Below are 22,812 nucleotides of genomic sequence, written 5' to 3' on the forward strand. Positions count from 1 at the left end.
ATGATGTAGGATACCATTTCAGTATGTATATATGACCTACATATTTCACTAGACACCTCTAGAATGCACTTCTATCTTCTTTCATTAAACAAAAGATATACCTTAAGTCTATGAGATACAAAAGATACCATGTACTTAAAAAAATAACATATAAGAAATAATGAATCCTTCCCCTTCCAAGTTGCTTGTATAGGAAATTTTATACTTGCTCAGCTGATGCACTGATTGTTCAAAACATCTTCCCCACTTCCTTTTGTGATTGCCATCAGACCTGTAGCATATTCTTTTGGATATTCTTAGTGTTGGCAGAAATGAACAATGTTTAGTGTATAAGGTGAATGAGGTTGAGTTGAAAATAAAATGTGACTATAAAGCAATAATGATAGGTGGTGGTAGTGCTGCTGTCATGTGAATGTGATAAAACTGGCTAGAAAGGAAATTCTGAAAATGAGTCCAAAAAGGATTAACCTGTTGAATGAATGTATAGTTTCATTAAGGTTCATCTCTGAGTTACAGCACTCATTTAGATATATGCTCTAGCCACTTAAAAAAAAATCCAACTTATTCCAGTCACTTTATAGCCAAGATTCATGCTATAGTATACGGATACATTTCCTTTTACTGGTTACATAAAACCTGTAAGCAAGAGGGAAAGACTGTTACTGCATTCAGTATGGTAATGAGTAGCCCACAGGTAGGTCAGTTATTCTGTTCTAAATTGTAGGCATTGATGGCACAAAAGCATTTATCTCTAATTCAAGATATATTTATCTTACTTAGAAATCTTATCTGTTTCCAGTATAGTACTCATCAAAAATGTTTACAAAAAAGGCTTAATTACGCAGGTGCAGTTGATTTACAGAGAAATCCTGTTTAATGATTAAAATAATCTGTACACCTGTTTGACTAACTTGGGGGAAATGAATCATCCTCAAAATATATTTTTAAGTGGTTATTTCTATTTTTGGTTATTACTTTTAAAACTTTCAGGTATTTTTGTGACGTGCTATTTCTTTGGAGTGTATAATGTAAATTTAAATACTGAAGGTATCTGATGTCACGAATACTCATTCGATAACCTAAATTATACCCCTTTTTCAATTTGGCTTGTAAATTAATGTTAGCAATTATTTTGGTATGTTAGCCCTCATCACTAAAATCAAAATGTGTAATTTACCCTATTTCTGATAATAATGACTTGCTAATGTGTGAATTTTAACTGAATTTCCAAGTACAATAAGTCCTCACTTCATGTTGTCAATAGGTTTTTGGAGCCTCTGACTTTAAGTGAGGCTACATATAGCAGTTCCTTGAATAATATCATTTCCTTCAATATCGTTTTGTTATGACATTGATGAGGAAAGAATATTGGCCATGTTGTATGTTGTTTTGCTTAAAGTCACAATTTTCAAGAACTTACCTATGAGTTTAAGTGAAGATGTACTGTACATAGCTCTTTCCTATTTGAGATATTTTGTTAAATAATGTAAAGTCTATCAAGTATACCCATTATTAGCTTCCTTCCTTCTCCTTCCACTGCACTGTATCGTCTTACTCCATACATGATCTCTCCATGCCCCAATTCCAGGATGTCCCCAATCCTGAATTCCCTTGGACTCCATACTGTGATTTCCAGCTGCAGGCTGGTCTCGTCCAGATGTGTGTTCCTGGACAGCACAAAGCAACATCTAAAAGACTGAACTTTTTATTATGCCCCCTGATGTCTCCTTGTCTTCCCCATTCTTGGTGATCAGCAATGTTAGGAAAGCAGCTACCATTGTTGATGGCTTGTTTCTTGTTGGGTACTGTCCTAGGCAATTTATAAACACATCAGTTACTGCTGCCAGCATCTTTTTTGGTATTCAGAGAAATGTTGGTTTTGACTTGGATTCCTTCCTTTCATCCATCTTTCAGGTCCTTCCTTCTGCCATTTCCAGTTTTTTGTTTTGAAAAGTTTTAAACCTCAATAAAAGTTAAAAAGATAGTACAGTGAACACCCATAAGCCCTTCACCTAGATTTGCCACTTTATCTTTCTATTTCTATCTACCTAAGTTGATTTTTGTGGTGTATATAAATACATATTTTTTTCTTGAATTATTTGAAAGTAAATTACAGATAGTCATGACATTTCATCTCTAAGGTTTTCAACATGTGTCTTCTAAGAACATGGACATTCTCCTACAATTACCACAATATTTTTATCACATTAAGAAAATTTAACATTAATTTTATGTAACAGATGATCTGTATTCCAATTTTCCCAGTTGTCCCAATAAAGTCCTTTGTTTTTTAAAAATATTTCTTATTCAGGATCCAATCAGTTATTACTCAGGGCATTTAGTTGTTATATCTCTTGGATCTCCTTTACTTTAGAACAGTTACTTAATCCTTTTTCTTTTTTATAAATTAAATTCAGGCCAGTTATTTGTAGAATATTCTACAATTTATATAATAGATTTATGTTAAGACTTTTTGGCACAAATGCTACATAAGGGATATTATTTCCACATCAGTGCATTATTTCATAAGTTTAATAATGTCCAATTGTTCTATTATTGGTGATGCTATGTTTGATCACTGGTGTCTGTCAGATTTCTGTATCATGAAGTCTATTTTCTTTTTGTAATAAGTAATATGTGGGATGATACTTTGAGTCTGTATGAATAATCTGTTCCCCAATAGCCTGTAACTAGGTTTTTGCATTTATTGATGTTTCTCCTATGAATCAGTTGTTACATTTGTGGTTGCAAAATGGTGATCTTCTAACTTACTTATTAGCTGGCGTTCTTATGAAAATACGAGTTTTCTTTTCTCTGCACTTGCCCTTCCCTTTTATATAACACTGTGGACTAATGGGTTTCTTTTGTCCATTGTGTTGTAGTTTATTACCACCATGCATTCTTTTAGAGGGTCATATTGACGCCACTGCAGCCAATGGGAGCCCTTTCAAGCAGGCTTCTGTGTCCTTTTGATGTGTCTCCACCACTTTTGAGCATGTCTTTGTTTCTGGTGTAACAAGATGTTCTCCATTCATACTTTCATGCATTTCATCATTTCTCAAAAGAGCTTTATTTCCTTTTAGTAGGAATAGATCTGGAAATCAAGATTTGGGTGCTAATATGTTCACTGCTACTGATCTCCAGGTACTTCTGATTCTATCTTTGACATACCTCTTTCACTCTCTTTGTTGCATTGTCACTATCTCTGACTTGGCTTGTAGTTTTACTGTCTGCTTCCTGGACTGCTGTAGTAACCCGCCATTGGTCCTCTTGCTTCCATGATTTCCTCTTTCATTTCATCCTTCACACAGCCATTGGAATTTTCTCCCCAAGCCACACTTAAGATCGTCTTGGCTGGGCGTGGTGGCTCATGCCTATAATCCCAGCACTTTGGGAGTCTGTGGTGGGAGGATTGCTTGAGCCCAGGAATTCAAGATGAGCCTGGGAACACATGGCGAGACCCTCATCTCTACAAAAAATTCATAAGAAATTAGCTGGGTGTAGTGGCATGCAGCTGTGGTTCCAGATACCTGGGAGGCTGAGGTGGGAGGATCACTTGATCCCAGGAGGTCAAAGCTGCAGTGAGCTGTATTTGCACCACTGCATTCCAGCCTAGGTGACAGAACAAGATCCTGTCTCAAAAAAAAAAAAAAAAAAAATTGTCTCAAAAATATCCCTCCAAACCTTTGGCAAAACTTTAGTAATTATAGAATTATATAGTAATTATAGAAAAACTGTTCTTTTCTTAAAGCATGGTGCTCACTACTTTGGGAATACTTCTAGAATTTTCAGCCTTAGAGCTCTCTTATTATCCTTTATATATTTTAGCTAGCAAAACTACCCGTTTTTTTTTTTTTTTTTTTTTTTTGAGACGGAGTCTCGCTCTGTCGCCCAGGCTGGAGTGCAGTGGCGCGATCTCGGCTCACTGCAAGCTCCGCCTCCCGGGTTCACGCCATTCTCCTGCCTCAGCCTCCCGAGTAGCTGGGACTACAGGCGCCCGCTACCACGCCCGGCTAATTTTTTGTATTTTTAGTAGAGACGGGTTTTCACCGTGTTAGCCAGGATGGTCTCGATCTCCTGACCTCGTGATCCGCCCGCCTCAGCCTCCCAAAGTGCTGGGATTACAGGCGTGAGCCACCGCGCCCGGCCAAACTACCTGTTTTTTATATTTTTATATTTCTATATCATTGGTCCTAGAAGTTCTTCAACTTGGAAAACCTTTCCTTTAATCTCATCTTTACCTTGTCCTCCTATAAATATGTTTTATCTTCTAAGGTCTGCTTAATTACTGTCTTTTCTGATAAACCATTTTCAATTCTCTGGCCATACATAATTTGTCTTTTCATGTCACTTTACCTGTCTGTCTGGCTCAATAAAATATAGCTTTAGGTTATAAGAGCCATATTCTTATAATAAAGTCATTTTTGTTTCTCCCACAGTGTCCAGCTTAATGTTCTCTCATAGGATGCTCTCTAAATGCTTGACTTGAGAGGAGCAAACTGGGGAGAGAGCTTCAGTACAACCCAGGGATTTGGTGGAAGTTCTTATATGGTGTACTTTTATGCTTTCAAACTTGAGGTTTCTAGAACTGCCTGGAGCCTGAGGTTGGAGTAGCACGTTCACTTACTCTTCATTTGGAATAGTGAGAACTGAGAGTTACCTGCTGTCTATCCCCATCATCTTCTCTAATATTTGGGAGGTCTACTTGTATTGATTTTATTTGACTTCTTATCCTCAGTTTGCCTCAAATCAACCATTATTTGTATTAAAATTTTTTATGTAACAAAAGAATTTCTATGTCTCATTCATGATGGATATTCTAGAAAACATGCATTGTTTAAATCAGGGTTCAGGCCCAGCATGGTGGCTTACACCTGTAGTCTCATCACTTTGGGTGGCTGAGACAGGAGGATTGCTTAAGCCCAAGATTTCAAGACCAGCCTGGGCAACAGGGTGAGAATCCATCTCTACTTTTTTAAAAAATAAAAAATAAAAAATAAATCGGGGTTCAAAAAACGTTTTCTGTAAGGACCAGGTAGTAACTATTTTAGAGTTCGTGGGCAATATGGTCTCTGTTGTAGCTACTAAACTCTGTTGTAGTATAAAAGCAGCCATAGATGATATGCACATGAATAAATATGGCTGTGTTCCAATGAAACATGGACATTGAATTTCAGTTTGATTTATTTTCATTTGTCATGAAACATTCTTTTCACCACCTAAGTATGTAGAAGTCATTCTTAAACTATGAGCTATATAGAAACAAGCTTTAGGTTGAATTTGATTTGCTGGCCATGGTTTGTTGACTCCTGGTTTAAGTCATGATTGCTCCAAATTTCTTATCTGGAATTGAGCTAATTCTGATTTTACTGTAATATGTGTAACAGTACATAATTACTTTGCTAAGAGTACATCCTTGAGAGTTTTTAAAAGTGGAACATTTAAAAATAAAGTTGAATCTGAAACTATAGAAGTATGTTAGAATCTAATATTGGAATTTATAGCAAGATTTGTTATAACTGGGTAGTCTTGGACCTTGTTTAAGGAATTGGGTGACTAAAGCACATAAAGAACCTTGTTAGATAGTTTATGGAGAAACCAAGTGAAAGACCAAACCATGGATAATAACTTAAAATCGAGATTATTCCTTTGTGCCATTGTTTAAATGTACTTTGAAGTTACAGTCTGCTTCTTTTTTGGTATTCTTTTTCATTCTTTTTTCCCCTATTAATTGACAGTCTGCTTTTTGATTATCACTTTATTTTATTCTATTTTATTTCTCTTTTTTGGAGGCAAGGTCTCCCTCAGTTGCCCAGGCTGGTGTGCAGTGGCACGATCATGCCACACTGCAGACTTGACCTCCTGGGCTCAAGTGATTCTCCTGCCTTAGCCTTCTGAGTAGCTGGGACCACAGGCATGCATCACCATGCTTGGCTGATTTTTTTTTTTTTTTTTGAGACTGAGTTTCGCTCTGTTGCCCAGGCTGGAGTGCAGCGGCGCGATCTCGGCTCACTGCCAGCTCCGCCTCCCGGGTTCACGCCATTCTCCTGCCTCAGCCTCCTGAGTAGCTGGGACTACAGGCGCCCACTACCATGCCCAGCTAATTTTTTGAATTTTTAGTAGAGACGGGGTTTCACCATGTTAGCCAGGATGGTCTGGATCTCCTGACCTCGTGATCTGCCCGCCTTGGCCTCCCAAAGTGCTGGGACTACAGGCGTGAGCCACCTCGCCCGGCCCGCTTGGCTGATTTTTAAAAAATTTTTTTTAGGATGAAGTCTCACCATATTGCCCAGGCTGATCTCAAACTCCTGGCTTCAAGCAATCCTCCTGCCTTGGCCTCCCAAAGTGCTAGAATTATGGGTGTGAGTCACTGTGTCTGGCTTGATTATCACTTTAAAGAATAAGATCTAACTTTCAGAGTTAAGGATCTTTGGAGACTAAAGGATAGATAAGAGGTAGATTGTTTGACTAATTCCTCCTTGAGTGCAGGTATTTTTGCCTCAGTTATATAACATTAAATCTATTGAATATGTACACTATGTAGCAATATTTCTTTACAGTGTCTTCCATCTTAGAAGTTACCAAAAAATATCCAGTACAATGCAGTGTATTTGGTCATTAAAATATGTAGGATATAGATATTTATTAATAAATAAATATCTGGAGTATTGTTTATGGTAAGTTAATTGAAAAAAGGTAACAGAACTCTTTATTTTCCCATTTGGGAAGGAAAAAATAGGTATAATACAAATAGGTTTGGATGAATATACATGAAAATATTAAAGTGGTGTTCGATTAGTGATGGGTTTATGAACATATAAACATGTTATATATCTGTCTTAATCTATTATTTTACACTGAAATTCTAGTGCTTTTGTATTATAACAAAATTATTTGCAACTCGCAAATCAGATAGCCAGTTCTCTAGAATTCATAGCATCATTCATGATTCAGTAAATTATGTTTTCAAAGCACCACATAATATTTGGTTTCCTGATGTACTTTTTTAAAAAGAGAAAATAAAATGCTGAAATTCCTTTGAGCTTTTTTTCTCATTTGCAATTGTTTTTCAGGGTGATGATGATGCTTATCTGTGTATTCATGAAGATCAGACTGTGTACATCCAGCCTTCCCATTTAACGGGGCGAAGTCACCCTGTAATGGACTCCAGGGTAGGTGTGAAAATTCTGAGAACCTCCACCTGGAGACCTGCTTTCCGGCTGTGTGGCTATCACTGGCGTGGCTGTGCTGCTAGATTGCCTCCAACCCCCACAGTTCCACCTAGCCTGAGCAGGGGCCTGCCAGCAGGGCTCCTCTCATAATGATTTCTGAGAAACTTTTCTACACTTCAGAAGTTTCTCTTATAGGAAAAGATGAATTCTTGCTTGTGTCACTTACATCCTTTTGGTTGTATCTTACAAAAAAGTACTTTATGGTTTATTAAGATGGTCAGGGCATCAGCTTCCTTTCAAAAGCTTACAGACGGGTTTCTAAGACAGAGGATGACATTAGTGACAAAATTTCTTGACCAGTGAGAAAGAGGAGCACATTTGATGAAGGCTGGAGATGCCTTGGACAGTTGTCTTAAGTGCCCTTTGTTGGCATGTGTGTCAAAGGTGGGCTATTTCTGGTAGAGAAGTGTCTTTTTTGCAGGACAGTTGACAAGCAAATGAGCTCTGAAAGAGCAGTAGCTATCACTTAATGACATAGCAAATGAGCTCTGACGGAGCAGTAGCTATTACTTAATGACATAACTGTGCACAGCCTTCCCATGGGATTGACTCCCAAGGCTGGCTTGGAACTTCTCCCCAGTTGCATGTTGCATTTTGGCCACTAGGGTAGTACTTGTTAATTGTTTATTTCAATGTTTTTGATTGTATACTAGTGGCCAGATGGAGTTAGTACATCTGTTAAAATTTCTAACCTAGGTAGAGGAATTGTGGAGTTCTGGCTCAAAGTAAAAATAATATTTTTTCTTTTTGCCAAGTGGGATAAAGACAAATAAACTGGGAGAAAATGTTTCTTGTTCTCTTCAAAGAGGAAGTGGAAAAACAATGACACTGCAGACAAAGCATGCACATACGATCTTAGAGAAAGGAAACTGAACAGGGCAGGATTTTGATCATATCTTATTTTTAGCAAATCTTTGGAAAGTGCTGAGAAGACCCATTGTGTGTGTTTGTAGGATACCCTTGAGGATATGGCTTGGAGGTTGGCAGACGGTGTTATGCAGTGTTCTTTCAGAAGAAACATTACCCTTCCTGGAGTTAAGAATAGATTTGATCTAAACACAAGCTATTACATATTTCTAGCAGATGGTGCAGCTAATGATGGTAAGCATATTGTTAAACTGTCTTTTCAAGTGTCTTTTTCTCTCTTCTTCCCTCTCTTTCCCCCATTTTTGGAAAAACTACTGTAATTGCCCGTTTTTGAGGCACACGCTTTCCTATAAATGTCAAATTTTGCCAGAAACTGGATAAAGGTAGAAAAATTTTGCTGGAAACTAGATAGAGGTAGAGTGTCCATTGTGTTATGAGGCAACACTGCTCAAGACAAAAATGGCTTCTGATTAGTAAAATGCATGTGACCAGAAGAACTATAAATACCTAATAAGAAGCCACGTATTTGGGCTTCCCTGAGTGTAGTGATAGTAGATTAACATTGCAGGGGACCTAGAAGCAGTGACTTTGAGGTTGTTGCAAGAGATATTGGCTCCTGTGGGGAAACTTGCCCAATATGAATCTCATCTCCTTAGACCTGAGCTTTCTCTAGGGAGATGGGGAGGGAAAAAAGAGAATAGCTCCTGGACAGCTGAGTAAGCTGCTGTAGGACCTCCCACTGAGGGGAGAATGCCTCACACTGCCTTGCTGGTATGGTATGTTTCCTGTCTCACATCTTTCTACGTGACTCTGATGCCAAGTACAGCCTAACATAGTTTTATGAGTCTGAATCTTTATTCTCAAGAAGACTACACTGGTGGATATTGCAACACATATTAATAGGAATAATTCGATTTTGTTTCAGGTCTTGGCTAATGATTTTTGAGGAACTGCAGGAAATGCCAATGTAGCATTTAATGACTCATCTCTTAGGAGATAACATTGCTCCAAAACTTTGAGAATATAGCCCACTTTGAAAATGGTGAGAAGGTAGATGTCTAGAGTGGAGAGACAGAGATGGGGTAAAAGAAAGGAAGAGCAGGAAATGTGATACAGGCAAATTGTGAAAAGCCTACAATTCTATCATGTGTTTTAGATTTTCTACTCTTGGTAAAGCAGACTCCCAAAAGTTTTGAAGCAGAATAAAATATCTGCTCAATGTTAAAATTTAGGAACATTTAAATTAATTAACTTGCTTCTTTTTATTAATTTATTTTTTTTGCTGAAGGAAGAATGCTAAAGGAACATTTTTAGATTTAGATATAGGTGATACATGTAGTTTATCTTAGTCAAATCATTTGCTCTTGTTTGCACCAGCAACAGCAAATATGGCTTGAAAATAATTTCTTAATATGGCTTGATAATAATGATAAAAATTTCTTAATATGAGTAATAATTTCTTAATATGGCTTGATAATTATGAGTAAAAATTACTCAGTGCTTACTGAGTGCCAGTCAGTGGCTAAGCATTTTAGATAGATTCTTCATTTTTATCTTCATAAAATACAAGCTAGAGGTGTATTATTATTATCCCTTTTATCTAGGATGAAATTCAGACTTAGAAAGGTGAAGTAATTTGCCTAGACAAGTAAACGGTGCAGTTGGAATTTGGCCTTTAGAGCCTGTGTATTCAGTACTTTAGAACATGGGAAATGGACTGGGTGCAGTGGCTCACGCCTATAATCCCAGCACTTTGAAAGATCGAGACAGGTGGATTGCTTGAGCCCAGGAGTTCCAGACCAGCCTTGGCAAAACCAAGTCTCTATTCAAAAAAAACAACAACAAAAAAATAGAAATTAGCTGGGTGTGGTAGTGTGCACTGTGGTCCTAGCTACTCAGGAGGCTGAGGTGAAAGGATTGCCTGAGCCCAGGAGGTTGAGGCTGCAGTGAGCTATGATTGCACCACTGCGTTCCAGCCTGGGCAACTAAGGGAGACCCTGTCTCAAAAAGAAAAGGAACATGGGAAATGTAGGGAATTAATTTTTAATGAGGAAAAGGTCAAGTATTTGTGTTTCTAAACAGCTACTACTAAAGTGCAGATCATTGTGTTGTTGTTATGATTGCAGCTATCACTTGTTGCATATTACGTGTATCTCATTTATTTCTCACAGAGGCTTTGCATGTAGGTATTTTGTTGCTTTTTTTAGAGATAAGGAAACTGGGACCTAGTAGGGTCAAGCAACTTGTTCAAAATCAAACAAGTAGCAGAGCCAGGAATTAAACCCAGGTTGCTTCCAATTACAAAAGTTGTATCCTTTCTATAATATCAGACTGCTTCTTTTGGTGTCTGTATTAGTCTGTTCTCACACTGCTATAAAGAACTACCCGAGACTGGGTAATTTATGAAGAAAATAGATTTAATTGATTCACAGTTCCACAGCCTATACAGGAAGCATGGCTCGGGAGGCCTCAGGAAACTTACAATCATGGCAGAAGGCAAAGGGGAAGTAGCCACATCTTACATGGTGACAGGAGAGAGAGAGAGTGAAGGTGGAAGTGCCACACGTTTTTAAACAACGAGATCTCCTTAGAACTCATTCACTATCATGAGAACAGCAAGGGGGAAGTGTTCCCCCATGATTCAATCACCTCCCACCAGGCCCTTCCTCCAACACATGGAGATTACAATTCAAAGTGAGATTTGGGTGGGAGCACAGACCCAAACTATATCAGTGCCCAACATGTTATAGATACTTCATAAATGATTATTGATTCAAATGGATTTCTTAAATTGCTAGGGGATTTAATGGTTTATACTTTTTAAAGTTTTATACTTAAAATTATACTTTAGAGGAAAACTATTTCATTTAAATGGAGGAATTCTGTTGTATAATAAATTTTAAATGTGTGGGTATACAGCAGGTGAAATGTTTCTTCATAGGTTAGCAATGTAGAAATCAGAACATCTTTTCTTTTAAATGATAGTTCTAACACTCCCTCAGAAACACCTAGTTGATGGATGATCCATGTGAAAATAGAGAATTATTCCCCCTCCCTTGCCGGCTGATGTTGCTGTGCTGATGGCATGGGAGGGAAAATCTCTGTCTTGGCTCCTCTGTGGTGTTTCTCCAAGTGTCGCGCTTAATGTGCTTCGGAACCACCTGGAGTGACTGCTAGCAATGCAGATTCCTGAACTCCACCTCAGACCCACTGAGTCTCTTTTGTTGGTGCATGGAATCTGCATTTATAGGCATCCCAGGTGGTTTTATGTGTGCTGTAGTTTGATAACTTACTGCTCTAGGATGGGGTTTTCCCAAGTAAGCTATGCACATTGCAAGGCAGTCGAGGGGATACAGGGAACAATACTAGAACTTTGTTTAGTTTTACTTTTATGTCATTAAAATTGTAAATATTTTAATATATTTTATAGTGTACATCAGGGATCCCCAACCGACGGGCCATGGACTGGTACTGGTCTGTGACCTGTTAGGAACTGGGCCGCACAGCAGGAGGTGAGCAGTGGGTGAGTGAGCATTACTGTCCTGTCAGATCAGCGGTGGCATTAGATTCTCATAGGAGCACGAACCCCATTGTCAACTGCGCATGTGAAGGATCTAGGTTGTGTGCTCCTTATGAGAATCTAATGCATTTTGATCTAAGGTGGAGCAGTTTCATCCCAAAACCATCGCTGCCCTTCTTCCATGGAAAAATTGTGTTCCATGGATCTGGTCCCTGGTGCCAAAAAGGTTGGGGACTGCTGGTGTACATAAGATATTAATACATATTAATATCTTAATATGTATTAGATATAATAGATATTAATACAATATGTATTAGGTGTAATAGATATTAATACAATATAATCCAATAAACATGAATCTGTTTATTAACAAAAATATACATATATTTGCAGCACAAGCTAATTTTTTTTTTTTAACTGGTACAGTGGAAAGCACACAAAACAAAACACTCCAATAAACAAACCTGGAGATTGCTATTCCTGGGAATGAATTTTCCAGTCTTTTTGTACTGGGGAACAAAGGACAGTTATCACATAAATCATTGCCTCTTCTATTACTTAGCTTTATGTATGTGGACCATTTATAAATTGAAATCTGCTTAAAAGCAGTAAGACTTTGTAAGGTTTAAGCCAATTTTCAAAGCTATCATATAATCTCTGTAACCCATATAAATGTAAAATGTATCCAATTTCAATAAAGTCTCCTAACAATCTATCCATTTAAAACCTTTTTCTAACTGCTATTTTCTTCATGTTGCTGACATTGTCCTGTCTTGGGATAAGCAGTCATGTGAAATACTGAGTGTTTAAACTGAAAGATAGAAATCACTTGGGTAATTAAGTAATTCACAATGAGGAAATCTACCAATTTTAATAATTAATGAAGTAGAGACACAGCTGTCACATGACCTGTTATTTAAAGAATTTAGGAATACTGTAGGTAACCTGTTACTGCTGGTTCTTGCACTAGGCATGAACTCCCTTTGAGCAAGACTGCAAAATTATAATGGAGCCACACAATGGAACTCTGAAATCATAATGGACTTCTGCTTTCATGAAGGTTAAGTTCATACTTAGTTCATGGCTCTATAGTGATTCAGAGTTTAAACACATTTTCTTCCAACTTGTCTCTCAGGCTTGTTGGGCTTGGAGTCTCTTTTTCATCACTACCACTCAATGAATGCAAGATTTTTGCTTCCCCAGTGCCTTTCTTGTCATGTTTGATAGTTTTCTTGATCATTTTCTTTTTGACACTTTTGTAGCTCCTGACAGTTACTGTCTTTTTCTTCTTGACATTCTCTTCTCTAGGCATTCATTACATAAAACTCTTCTTTCTCATTTTCTGCTTTATAACAAGCCATGGTAAAATAGTATTCACTGGATGAGTAACCAGGTGTCCTAACACCATTTTTTGAATAGTCCATGTTTTCTCACTGCTTTAAAAGCCTCTTTATCATATACTAAAAATCTATCAATAAATTGAATTATTTCTAGTGTATCTGTTCCTCTGTTGATATATTTGTCTATTCCTGCATTAGGTAGAATTGCTATTGCTTTATAATAGGTTTGTGAGTTTTGATAGTACATGATTCCCCTTCTGGCCTTCTTTTTCAAGAATTTTTGCTTCTTCATATGTATCTGTTCTTCTAGATAAACTTTAGACATAATTTGTCAAATTCTTCTTTTTTTTGAGATGGGGTCTCACTCTGTTGCCCAGGCTGGAGTGCAGTGGTGCAATCACTGCTCACTGAAGCTCGACCTCCCGGGTTCAAGCCATCCTCCCACCTCTGCCTCCCTAGTAGCTGGGACTACAGCCATGTGCCACCATTCTCAGCTAATTTTTTGTGTTTTTTGTAGAGATGGGGTCTCGTCATGTTGCCCAGGCTGTTCTCCAACTCCCCGGCTCAAGCTGATTTGTCAAATTCTATTAAAAATCCTGTTGGGGTTGTGATTGAAATTGTAATGCAATTTTAGAGCAAGTTAGAGAATAATAACTCTGTGCAATAGTGAGTCTGTCTATGCAGGAACACATTGGGATATTCCATTTATTCCAATCCTGCATATGTGTCTTTCAATGAAATTTTATGGTTTTCTACATATCTTCATATAGGGCTTATATATATATATATATATATATATATATATGGTTACTTTGTTCCTATGTATTTTATAGTTGTCTAAAGCAAATTATTGTGAATGGAATTGTTTTTCATACGTTTTCTAAATATATTGTCATATAGGAAAGTTATTCATTATTGAATATTTATTTAAATTTATTTAAATTTTATCCTAATTTCCAGTTGATTATCTTGGATTTTTCTATATAAATGTCATATCCTGTGCAAATAATGACAGGTTAATAGCCCTCATTTTCTTTCTTGTCTCATTGCATTGTTTAGTTCTTGCTGAATAATGTAGAATGGTAAATGAGGAGGCAAGAATTTTTGTGGTTATTTTTTATTTTGATGAAAATGCCTCCGATATTCAGTGTTAAATGTCTTGTTTGTTGTATTTTTCTTGTGGATATCCTTTATGGTGTTGAGGAAATATTCTTTTGTTTCTAACTTTAATAAGAATTCATATGAATGTATGCTGAATTTCATCAAATGTCTTTTGGGCAGTGATTGAGATGATATTTTATCATTACTTTAATAGATTTCTGGACAGTGAATGATCCTCACATTCCTGGAATAAACCTTACTTGGTCATGTTTTATTATTCTCTTAATATATAACTGTTTTGATTTACTAATATTTTCTTTAAGCTTTTTACATCTATATTCATAAGTGATTTTGGTTTATGTTGTGAATGTGTGCGAATGTGTGGGGTGCTTGTGTGAATGTACACATGCGTAGTTTTGATTTCAGGGTTATACTAAACTCATAGAGTAAACTCTAGAAGAGTTTAAATAAAAAAGAATTTTTAACAGGCGAGGCACAGTGGCTTATGCTGTAATCCAAGCACTTTGAGAGACCGAGACGGGCAGATCACTCGAGCCCAGGAGTTTGAGACTAGCCTGGGCAACATGATGAAACCCATCTCCACAAAAAATACAAAAATTAGCTGAGCGTGGTGGTGTGTGTCTGTGGTCCCAGCTACTTGGGAGGCTGAGGTCGGGGGATCTCTGGAGCCTGGGAGGTCAAGGCTGCAATGAGTTATGATTACACCACTGCACTCCAGCCTGGACAATGGAGTGAGACCCTGTCTCAAAAATAATAATAATAATAAAATAAAATAAATAAACAAATTAAGGAAAAATTTTAATGGTATGGTAGAACTCACCCATGTAACGGTCTGGATGTTGGATGGAAATATTTGACTAATTAAAAAGAATTTTTCGACTGGGCGTGGTGGCTCACGCCTGTTATCCCAGCACTTTGGGAGGCCGAGGCAGGTGGATCATGAGGTCAGGAGTTCAAGACCAGCCTGGCCAAGATGGCGAAACCCCGTCTCTGCTAAAAATACAAAAATTAGCCGGGTGCAGTGGCAGGCTCCTGTAATCCCAGCTACTCGGGAGTCTGAGGCAGGAGAATGGCTTGAACCTGGGCGGCAGAGGTTGCAGTGAGCCAAGATCGTGCCACTGCACTCCAGCCTGGGCGACAGAGTGAGACTCCATCTCAAAAAAAAAAAAAAAAAAAAAAAAGAATTTTTCTATTGTTGTTACTCTCCATGATTACTACTACTTTGGTCAATTTTTGTAATTCTATATTTCTCCCCCCAAATTCACCTATTTTGTTTAGATTTTGAGATTTTTGGGGGCTGATTTAAAGTTGTATACAGTGTTTTTATATAAAATGGTCTTCTATATTAGCAGCTATGTCACCCTTTAAATTTCCTTTTTTTTTTTTTTATTGAGACGGAGTCTTGCTCTATCTCGCAGTCTAGAGTGCAGTGGTGGGATCTCTGCTCACTGCAACCTCTGCCTCCTGGGTTCAAGTGTTCAAGTGAGTCTCCTGCCTCAGCCTCCTGAGTAGCTGGGATTACAGGTGCCCACCAGCGCATCCGGCTAATTTTTGTAGTTTTAGCAGAGACAGGGTTTCACCATCTTGGCCAGGCTGGTCTCGAACTCTTGACCTCGTGATCCACCCACCTCAGCCTCCCAAAGTGCTGGAATTACAGGCGTGAGCCACCACACCCAGCCATCCTTTAAATTTCTAACATTTTGATGTTTCCTTTCATTGTGTGATCAGAGTTGCCAAAAACTCAATGGATTTTAATTATCCTTTTAGAGGACTGACTTTTCTGATTTTTAGGGTTACTAGCTTAAGTTCTACCTTTATTTTTAATCGATCTTTTTTTTCTGGTTTCCCAGATTATATTTTGTTACTTTAAATGCACCTTGAATGAAATGATTTCTGTGTGTGTGTATGTGTGTGTGTGTGTGTTAGGAAATGCTTTTAAGATGATAAAAACTTTTTTTGAATAGTACCTTGATTGCATCACACGTTTTGTTATGAAGTATCTTTATTGTTATACATCTTGATGAAGACATGTGATTTTAGTTTTAATTTCTTATTTAATCCAAAGGTTATTAAAAAGAGTAGTTTTATAAATATCTAGGTGGACAATTTTCCCCCTAGCTTTTCAATGTTAATTTTTAGTTTTGTTGCATTTTGGGCAGATAATATAACCTGTATCCTTTTATTTCCTTTTGGAAATTATTGAGATGTAGTTTGAGGTCTAATATTTATCATTTGTTTTAGACAAAGGTTCATATATATATATTTGTTATATTAAATGTCTCATTTTTGATGCAGCACAGTATTCTAAAAATATGTATGTTCCAGAATTTATTTACTCATTCCTCTAATGATGGATATTTAGTTTGTTTGCTTTTTTATTTTTTGCCAGCATAGAAAACATTGCTATAAACATTCCTGTACATATATCTTTGGTAAGATAGATTCCTAGAAAGAACACACACAGATCCACACACATTTGGAATAATTCTATACATTCACTGATTTAATTTTGTACACAATAAATGGTAATAATGAAATAATTTATCCTTAATTTGCTTATGTCACTACTATTTGGAATTTTGGTTTGTCAGTTCAGATTGACCATGTGTGAAATAATGTATCATAAAATGCTTTTCTTTGTCTTCCAACCATCCTCTTTCCCCCAGCCCAATTTCAGTTAGTTTATTCTAGGATTTTATATGCAGGTGGTGGTCAATGGCTTGTAGATTTTTAAAAAATATGTATTCTCTTTCAATTTTTTTTAGCATTTTCAATGATTTGTGACCATATTAACAGCATTTATTTTAATTTATTATTTAACTTGTCTCTTTATACCACCAGTTCTTTTACTATACAGTCTCCATTCCTAGTTGTCATTTTAATTCATCTCTTGGTTGGCTACATTCTTTAACTTTTTTCAGGAAGTCTGTGCCCTTGCATATATCTTTATGTTGCTTTTGCATATGAATGACATCTCTGTTGATATTTAATTATTTTTTATTACCTTAAGAAATTTTGTTGCCATGCCCTGCCCGTATCTCAATTCCTTTTTTATTTGAGGAAGTAATTATTCTTTGTCATGTTTAATTTTGTTTTTAATTTGCAGGTCGAATTTACAAGCACTCTCAGCAACCTTTGATTACCTATGAAAAATATGATGTGACAGACTCTCCAAAGAACATAGGAGGATCCCATTCTGTACTCCTTCTGAAGGTTCATGGTAGGTTACATGTGTAACTACTTTGTGGAATCAACTTACCTGCTGACTCAGTGCTGGCTGGATTAGGAATGGCTGTGGGTATAATGTAGCTAATTTTTATAAAGCATTTTTTTTTTTTTTTTTTTTGAGATGGAGTCTCGCTCTGTCACCAGGCTGGAGTGCAGTGGCACGATCTCAGCTCACTGCAAGCTCCACCTCCCGGGTTCACACCATTCTCCTGCCTCAGACTCCCGAGTAGCTGGGATTACAGGAGCCTGCCACTGCACCCGGCTAATTTGTGTACTTTTAGTAGAGACAGGGTTTCACCATGTTGGCCAGGATGGTCTCGATTTCCTGACCTCGTGATCTGCCCGCCTAGGCCTCCAAAGTGCTGGGATTACAGGCGTGAGTCACCGCGCCTAGCCTATAAAATCTTTTATGTTTAAACACTAACACTTGCAGGCAGCATCATCTTTTTTTTTTTTGACACAGCTGTCGGTAAGCATCATCTATCTTAATGTTTGCTAATTTTCATTAAAAATGGAGACTAGGGCTAATTCAGTGGTTTTAACCTTGGCTACACACTAAAATCACCAGTGGAGCTTTTAAGACATCTATAATTTTGAAAAACTATCCTAGTTGTTTCTAACTGCAGCCAGGGTCAAGTGTTACTGGGTTAATTTAACTTTTATGAGACCTTAATTTTTACCATTTATTAAAATAAATGCTAATAAAAGAGTGGCCTGTGATTTTGATTAATTATAACAATAGTTTGGTTTCAAAGGTACAATTTTATTGTTGCATTGATCAATGTACAAGTATTTGAGAGCATATAAAGTATGTAGTGCTGTACTTAGGCATCATATATAATACCTAAATGAGGAATAGAATGAAGTTCAAGAACAGTAGCCTAAAAACAAGGCTCTAGGCCGTGCGCGGTGGCTCATGCCTGTAATCCCAGCACTGTGGGAGGGTCTGGTGGGCGGATCACTTGAGGTCAGGAGTTTGAGACCAGCCTGGCCAACATGGCGAAACCCTGTCTCTACTAAAAATGCAGAAATTAGCCAGCCATGGTGGTGTACGCCTGTAGTCCCAGCTACTTGGGAGGCTGAGGCAGGAGAATTTCTTGAACCCAGAAGGTGGAGTTTGCAGAGAGCTGAGATCGCACCACTGCACTCCAGCCTGGGCAACAGACTGAGACTCCATCCCCCAAAAAACAAAAAACAAAACACCCAAGACTCTTAATATACTCTGGTTCTACAGATGAAAGTTGATTTCATTTGAAAACTAGCCTGGCTTATAGTTAAAAAGAAGGGATTTAAAAGTATGGGAGTAGTGTAGGGTATACTAAACTACTGTAAACTCTTAGTGTTTTGGGGGAAACTTTCCTTATTTGGGATATTCCCTTTATATTTTCCAGAGTTATCCATTATAGTCAAGTTTTCGATAAATGCCATCACAGTTAAGCTTGAAAGTAACTTTATTGTTGTTGATTTACTTCTACTCATGTTGTAGCTCCAGTTTGGTAGTAATTGGATTCAGAAATAATGTGCCTAATTGTTTTTCACTGCCTTTTGGAGTGAGATGTGAGAAGATTTTGAAATAACTACACACAGGCAGTTATTAGTACAGTGGTTAAGAGCACAGTTGCTGAAACCAGATAGGGTTTGTATTCCAACTTTGTAACCTCAGAAGAGCTACTTAATTCTCTATGGCTTTGTTTCTCCATTCAGCAAAACTGGAATAATAGTTTTGCTATTCATAATCATAGGATTGTTGTAAAGATCAACTAAATTAGTATATGTAAAGCATTTAGAATGCCTGGCATGTAATAGGAGCTGTAGAAGTGTTTGCTGTTCGAAAGAGTAATGGTAGTAAAACTATAATGTATAGCATCTTTTTAGGTTGTGCTTATGTCAGCTGAATGTATTTTGCTGGCTGTTTATATTTTCTGAGCATTTGGCTTGGTCATTTAAGCGATGGCTTGATTCGTTTGTGATTGTCTACTATTGCATTTATCTCACTTGTAGGTGCCTTAATGTTTGTGGCATGGATGACTACTGTTAGCATAGGTGTACTGGTTGCCCGGTTCTTCAAGCCAGTTTGGTCAAAAGCTTTCTTGCTTGGTGAAGCAGCTTGGTTTCAGGTAGGTGAGGGAAAAAAGTTCAATGCAATATTCATAGTATTTGAACATTGCAACATGAAAACATATGAAGTATGTGTGTATGTGTATGCGTTTTGTGGTTGCAGTTGTAGGTTTGGGATCCTCCTTTTTCCCTTTGATTTCCTGATCAATTTAGAGTGGACACAATGTGCTTGATAGAGATAAGAATACAGACAGTTTTAGGAAGAGTCAGGCTGGACTGGAGAATGTGTCAGGGCCATGTGAGTCCCTTTGTAATATAGACTTTGGGACCCAAATGACCTTTACTTATACCTCTGTTTGTAGAGGGAGATGTGGGAAGAGCATTCACCCACTGCACTGTACTGAGTAAAGTCAGGCCAAGGAATGCAGAGGAGCTGAAGAAAGAAATAGTGGGGGCTTACTGTGTTTCAAAGCAAGGGTCACTCCTCTGGTTGTGGGCCATTGAATGTTAGATTAACTCATCAATTGGGATCATCTATCTCCTGTATGGGTGGAAAGAGAAACTGAACGTGTTCTTTTTCATGCTCTTCCTTCCCTTGAGATGGGGAGGTAGTCTACTAAAAGGAACATAGCAAGAGCCAATGAGTATCCTTCAAAACAAAGCAAAACAAACCTTATCTTTCATGGGTCATGGAGTATACATATTTACATATGTAGTGGAAAATCACTGAGTTCATGTTGACTTAGAATGTACATGCCTGTAGAAAAAAATACTGCTTGTTCGAACAGTTTTGACTTTGTAAGAGGGTATCCTTGACACTTAATATTCATATAAATTTGTAGATCGTAAGGTTTACCTTATCGAGCCTCATTTCTCACTATTGCCTGGGAAGGCCAGTCTGATTTGTTCTCGGTACTGCTACCTGGCTCACCTTGCTCCTTTCTTTCTCTGCCTGTGGTTTGCTGCCAGGTGACTACTTTCTTGCTTGCACTTGCGTGCCTTTGCTCTCGTGCTCTCTCTCTTTCATCTGCTCATGTGGATATTCCCAGCTCGAAGACTGTGTGTATTCTCTTTATCAACTCAAATCCTCCACTGCCTTTAAATTTATGATGCTGATGATGTGTGTATATACATGTCATAGTTTTATCTCTGTCTCTATCTCCATCCATCCATCCATCCACCCATCTATCCATCCAGCCATCCATCCATACACACACACATACACAGGGTGCCTCCTACTTTCCCCAAGATAGTTTTGGTCTGCACCAGTTATCCTGGCATAATCAATAAACAGTGGCTATTTTCACACTTATTCTCCTAATTTGTATCATGAATTATATAGTTCACATATTTTTCTTGTATTGACTCAATTATATCTGAAGCTCCTCAGGAGACAGTATTTTTTGTTTGTTTGTTTCCTTACTATCTCATTGCACCTGTCATAGCACTGTGCTCGATGGTGGAGCTTAATAAATATCTTTGGAAGGAAATGAAGGACTTGGCAAGTAAATATGCTCTGTGTGTGAAATATCCATTCCTGCTGCTCTGTGCAGGTGAAGTCTTGGCAAACACTTTTGAATGATGAGAATGGCAGCTTAGGGTTTTCTTTAAAGTTTAATTGTATACTAAGTTTTTTTTTTTTTCTTAACTTGGCTACACACTGTGATTAGATGTCAGTTGAATGCATGCCTTCAGTGAATCTTACCCCATAGTCTTTTCCCCATTTTCCCCATTGCAACACCACCTTTCTTTTACATGGATAAGTGTCTTCTTAATTTGTCATTTTACCTTGCAGGTGCATCGGATGCTCATGTTCACCACAACTGTCCTCACCTGCATTGCTTTTGTTATGCCGTTTATATACAGGGGAGGCTGGAGTAGGGTAAGTATATCTTAAATAGGGTTTTTTTTATAAATCCATTTTATGTCAAAACAGATTGCTGTTTTATTTTCAAATGATGGGTAAAAAGATATTTCAGCATTGATCCCTCTTTCTTTCCCTTTTGAATCATTGGATGGCTCTTTCACATGGTTGGAGGTTGGGGTATAGTGAGGATGTCAGTACAGATTACTTAGTAATGAAATGTATTTTTAGGGTGCATCATGAGTTATATACATGCTGTAGCCTTAGTGAATTTTTTCTCACTATAGAGTGGTGACAATTCAATGTGTGATATCTAAGGAACATGAACAATGTGAGTGGTTTTCTCTAACTAGTACTGTGATGACCACTAAGCTAACATAATTTGGATTTCTACTCGGTACCCAGCGGTGCTAAGTGCTTTATATGTGTTATCTAATTTAAATCTCAGGCTGGGTGTGGTGGTTCACACTTGTCATCCCAGCGCTTTGGGAGGCTGAGGCGGGAGGATTGCTTGAGCTCAGGAATTCGAAACCAGCCTAGGCAACATAGTGAGGCCTCATCTCTATATATTTTTATTAAAAAATCTTTTAAATCTCAAATATAGTAGGTATTAATAATAATCCCATGTCACAAATGAAGAAACTGATGCTTATTCCCAAATCTTTATCTCCAGTCCAGACTTCTCCCATGGCTTGAAACTCACACATCTAGCTCACATTGCATGCAGGACCTTGACTTGCATGTCTAAGACATTAGACTTAACATGTCCAAAATGGGACTTCTGATCATCTTTTCTCCCAGGCCTGTTCTACCCACTGCCACCTCCATGGTAGCTACTGGGATTCCATTGTTAGATCAAAGCCTTGGAATTATCATTAACTGTGCTCTCTTGCACATCCCATGTCAAATCCACTGGGAAGTTCCACTGGCTCTACCTGTAAAGTATATCCACAGTCCAACACTTGTCACTGTCATCAGATACTACTGTAGGAGTGTGAGCCTCCATCATCTTTTGGTTGGCCATTGCAGTAGCCACTTAACTGGTCTCTCCACTTCAACCCTTGCCCATGCACAATCTATTTTCTACAAAGAAGAAAGTTATTTTTTTAAAAATGTAAACCAGGCCGGGCATGGTGGCTCACACCTGTAATCCCAGCACTTTGGGAGGCCAAGGCAGGCAGATCACGAGGTCAGGAGTTCGAGACCAGCCTGACTGATATTGTGAAACCCCATCTCTACCAAAAACACTAAAATTAGCCAGGCGTGGTGGCGCACGCCTGTCATCCCAGCTACTCAGGAGGCTGAGGAAGGAGAATCACTTGAACCTGGGAGGCAGAGGTTGCAGTGAGCTGAGATCGCACCACTGCACTCCAGCTTGGGTGACAGAATGAGACTCCACCTCAAAAAAAAAAAAAAAAAAAGTAAACCAGACCATGCCATTCTTGTACCTCAAACTAGTTTCTCTAATGTCTCTCAATTTTATTAAGAGTAAAAGTCAAAGTTCTTCCAGGGACCTTCATGACTGCCTCCCAGTTATTCTCTGAACTGACCTCCTCGTCCTCTCCATCTAGTCCATCTCCT

At 37.9% G+C, this 22,812-nt stretch overlaps 1 protein-coding gene across 2 annotated transcripts in view; it reads left to right on the forward strand.

The window, feature by feature from the left end:
* Positions 1-22,812, forward strand: part of FRRS1 (ferric chelate reductase 1) — a 59,114-nt gene that overhangs the window by 30,613 nt on the left and 5,689 nt on the right. For both annotated transcript variants that reach the window (XM_008960548.7, XM_063599753.1), the window contains 5 exons: positions 7,074-7,172; positions 8,186-8,333; positions 17,188-17,301; positions 19,311-19,426; positions 21,163-21,249. In XM_008960548.7, coding sequence (XP_008958796.2) covers positions 7,074-7,172; positions 8,186-8,333; positions 17,188-17,301; positions 19,311-19,426; positions 21,163-21,249 — 564 coding nt within the window. The remainder of the gene's footprint in view (positions 1-7,073; positions 7,173-8,185; positions 8,334-17,187; positions 17,302-19,310; positions 19,427-21,162; positions 21,250-22,812) is intronic.

The sequence above is a fragment of the Pan paniscus genome, chromosome 1 (assembly GCF_029289425.2).
Source record: "Pan paniscus chromosome 1, NHGRI_mPanPan1-v2.0_pri, whole genome shotgun sequence".
Classification (NCBI taxonomy): domain Eukaryota; kingdom Metazoa; phylum Chordata; class Mammalia; order Primates; family Hominidae; genus Pan; species Pan paniscus.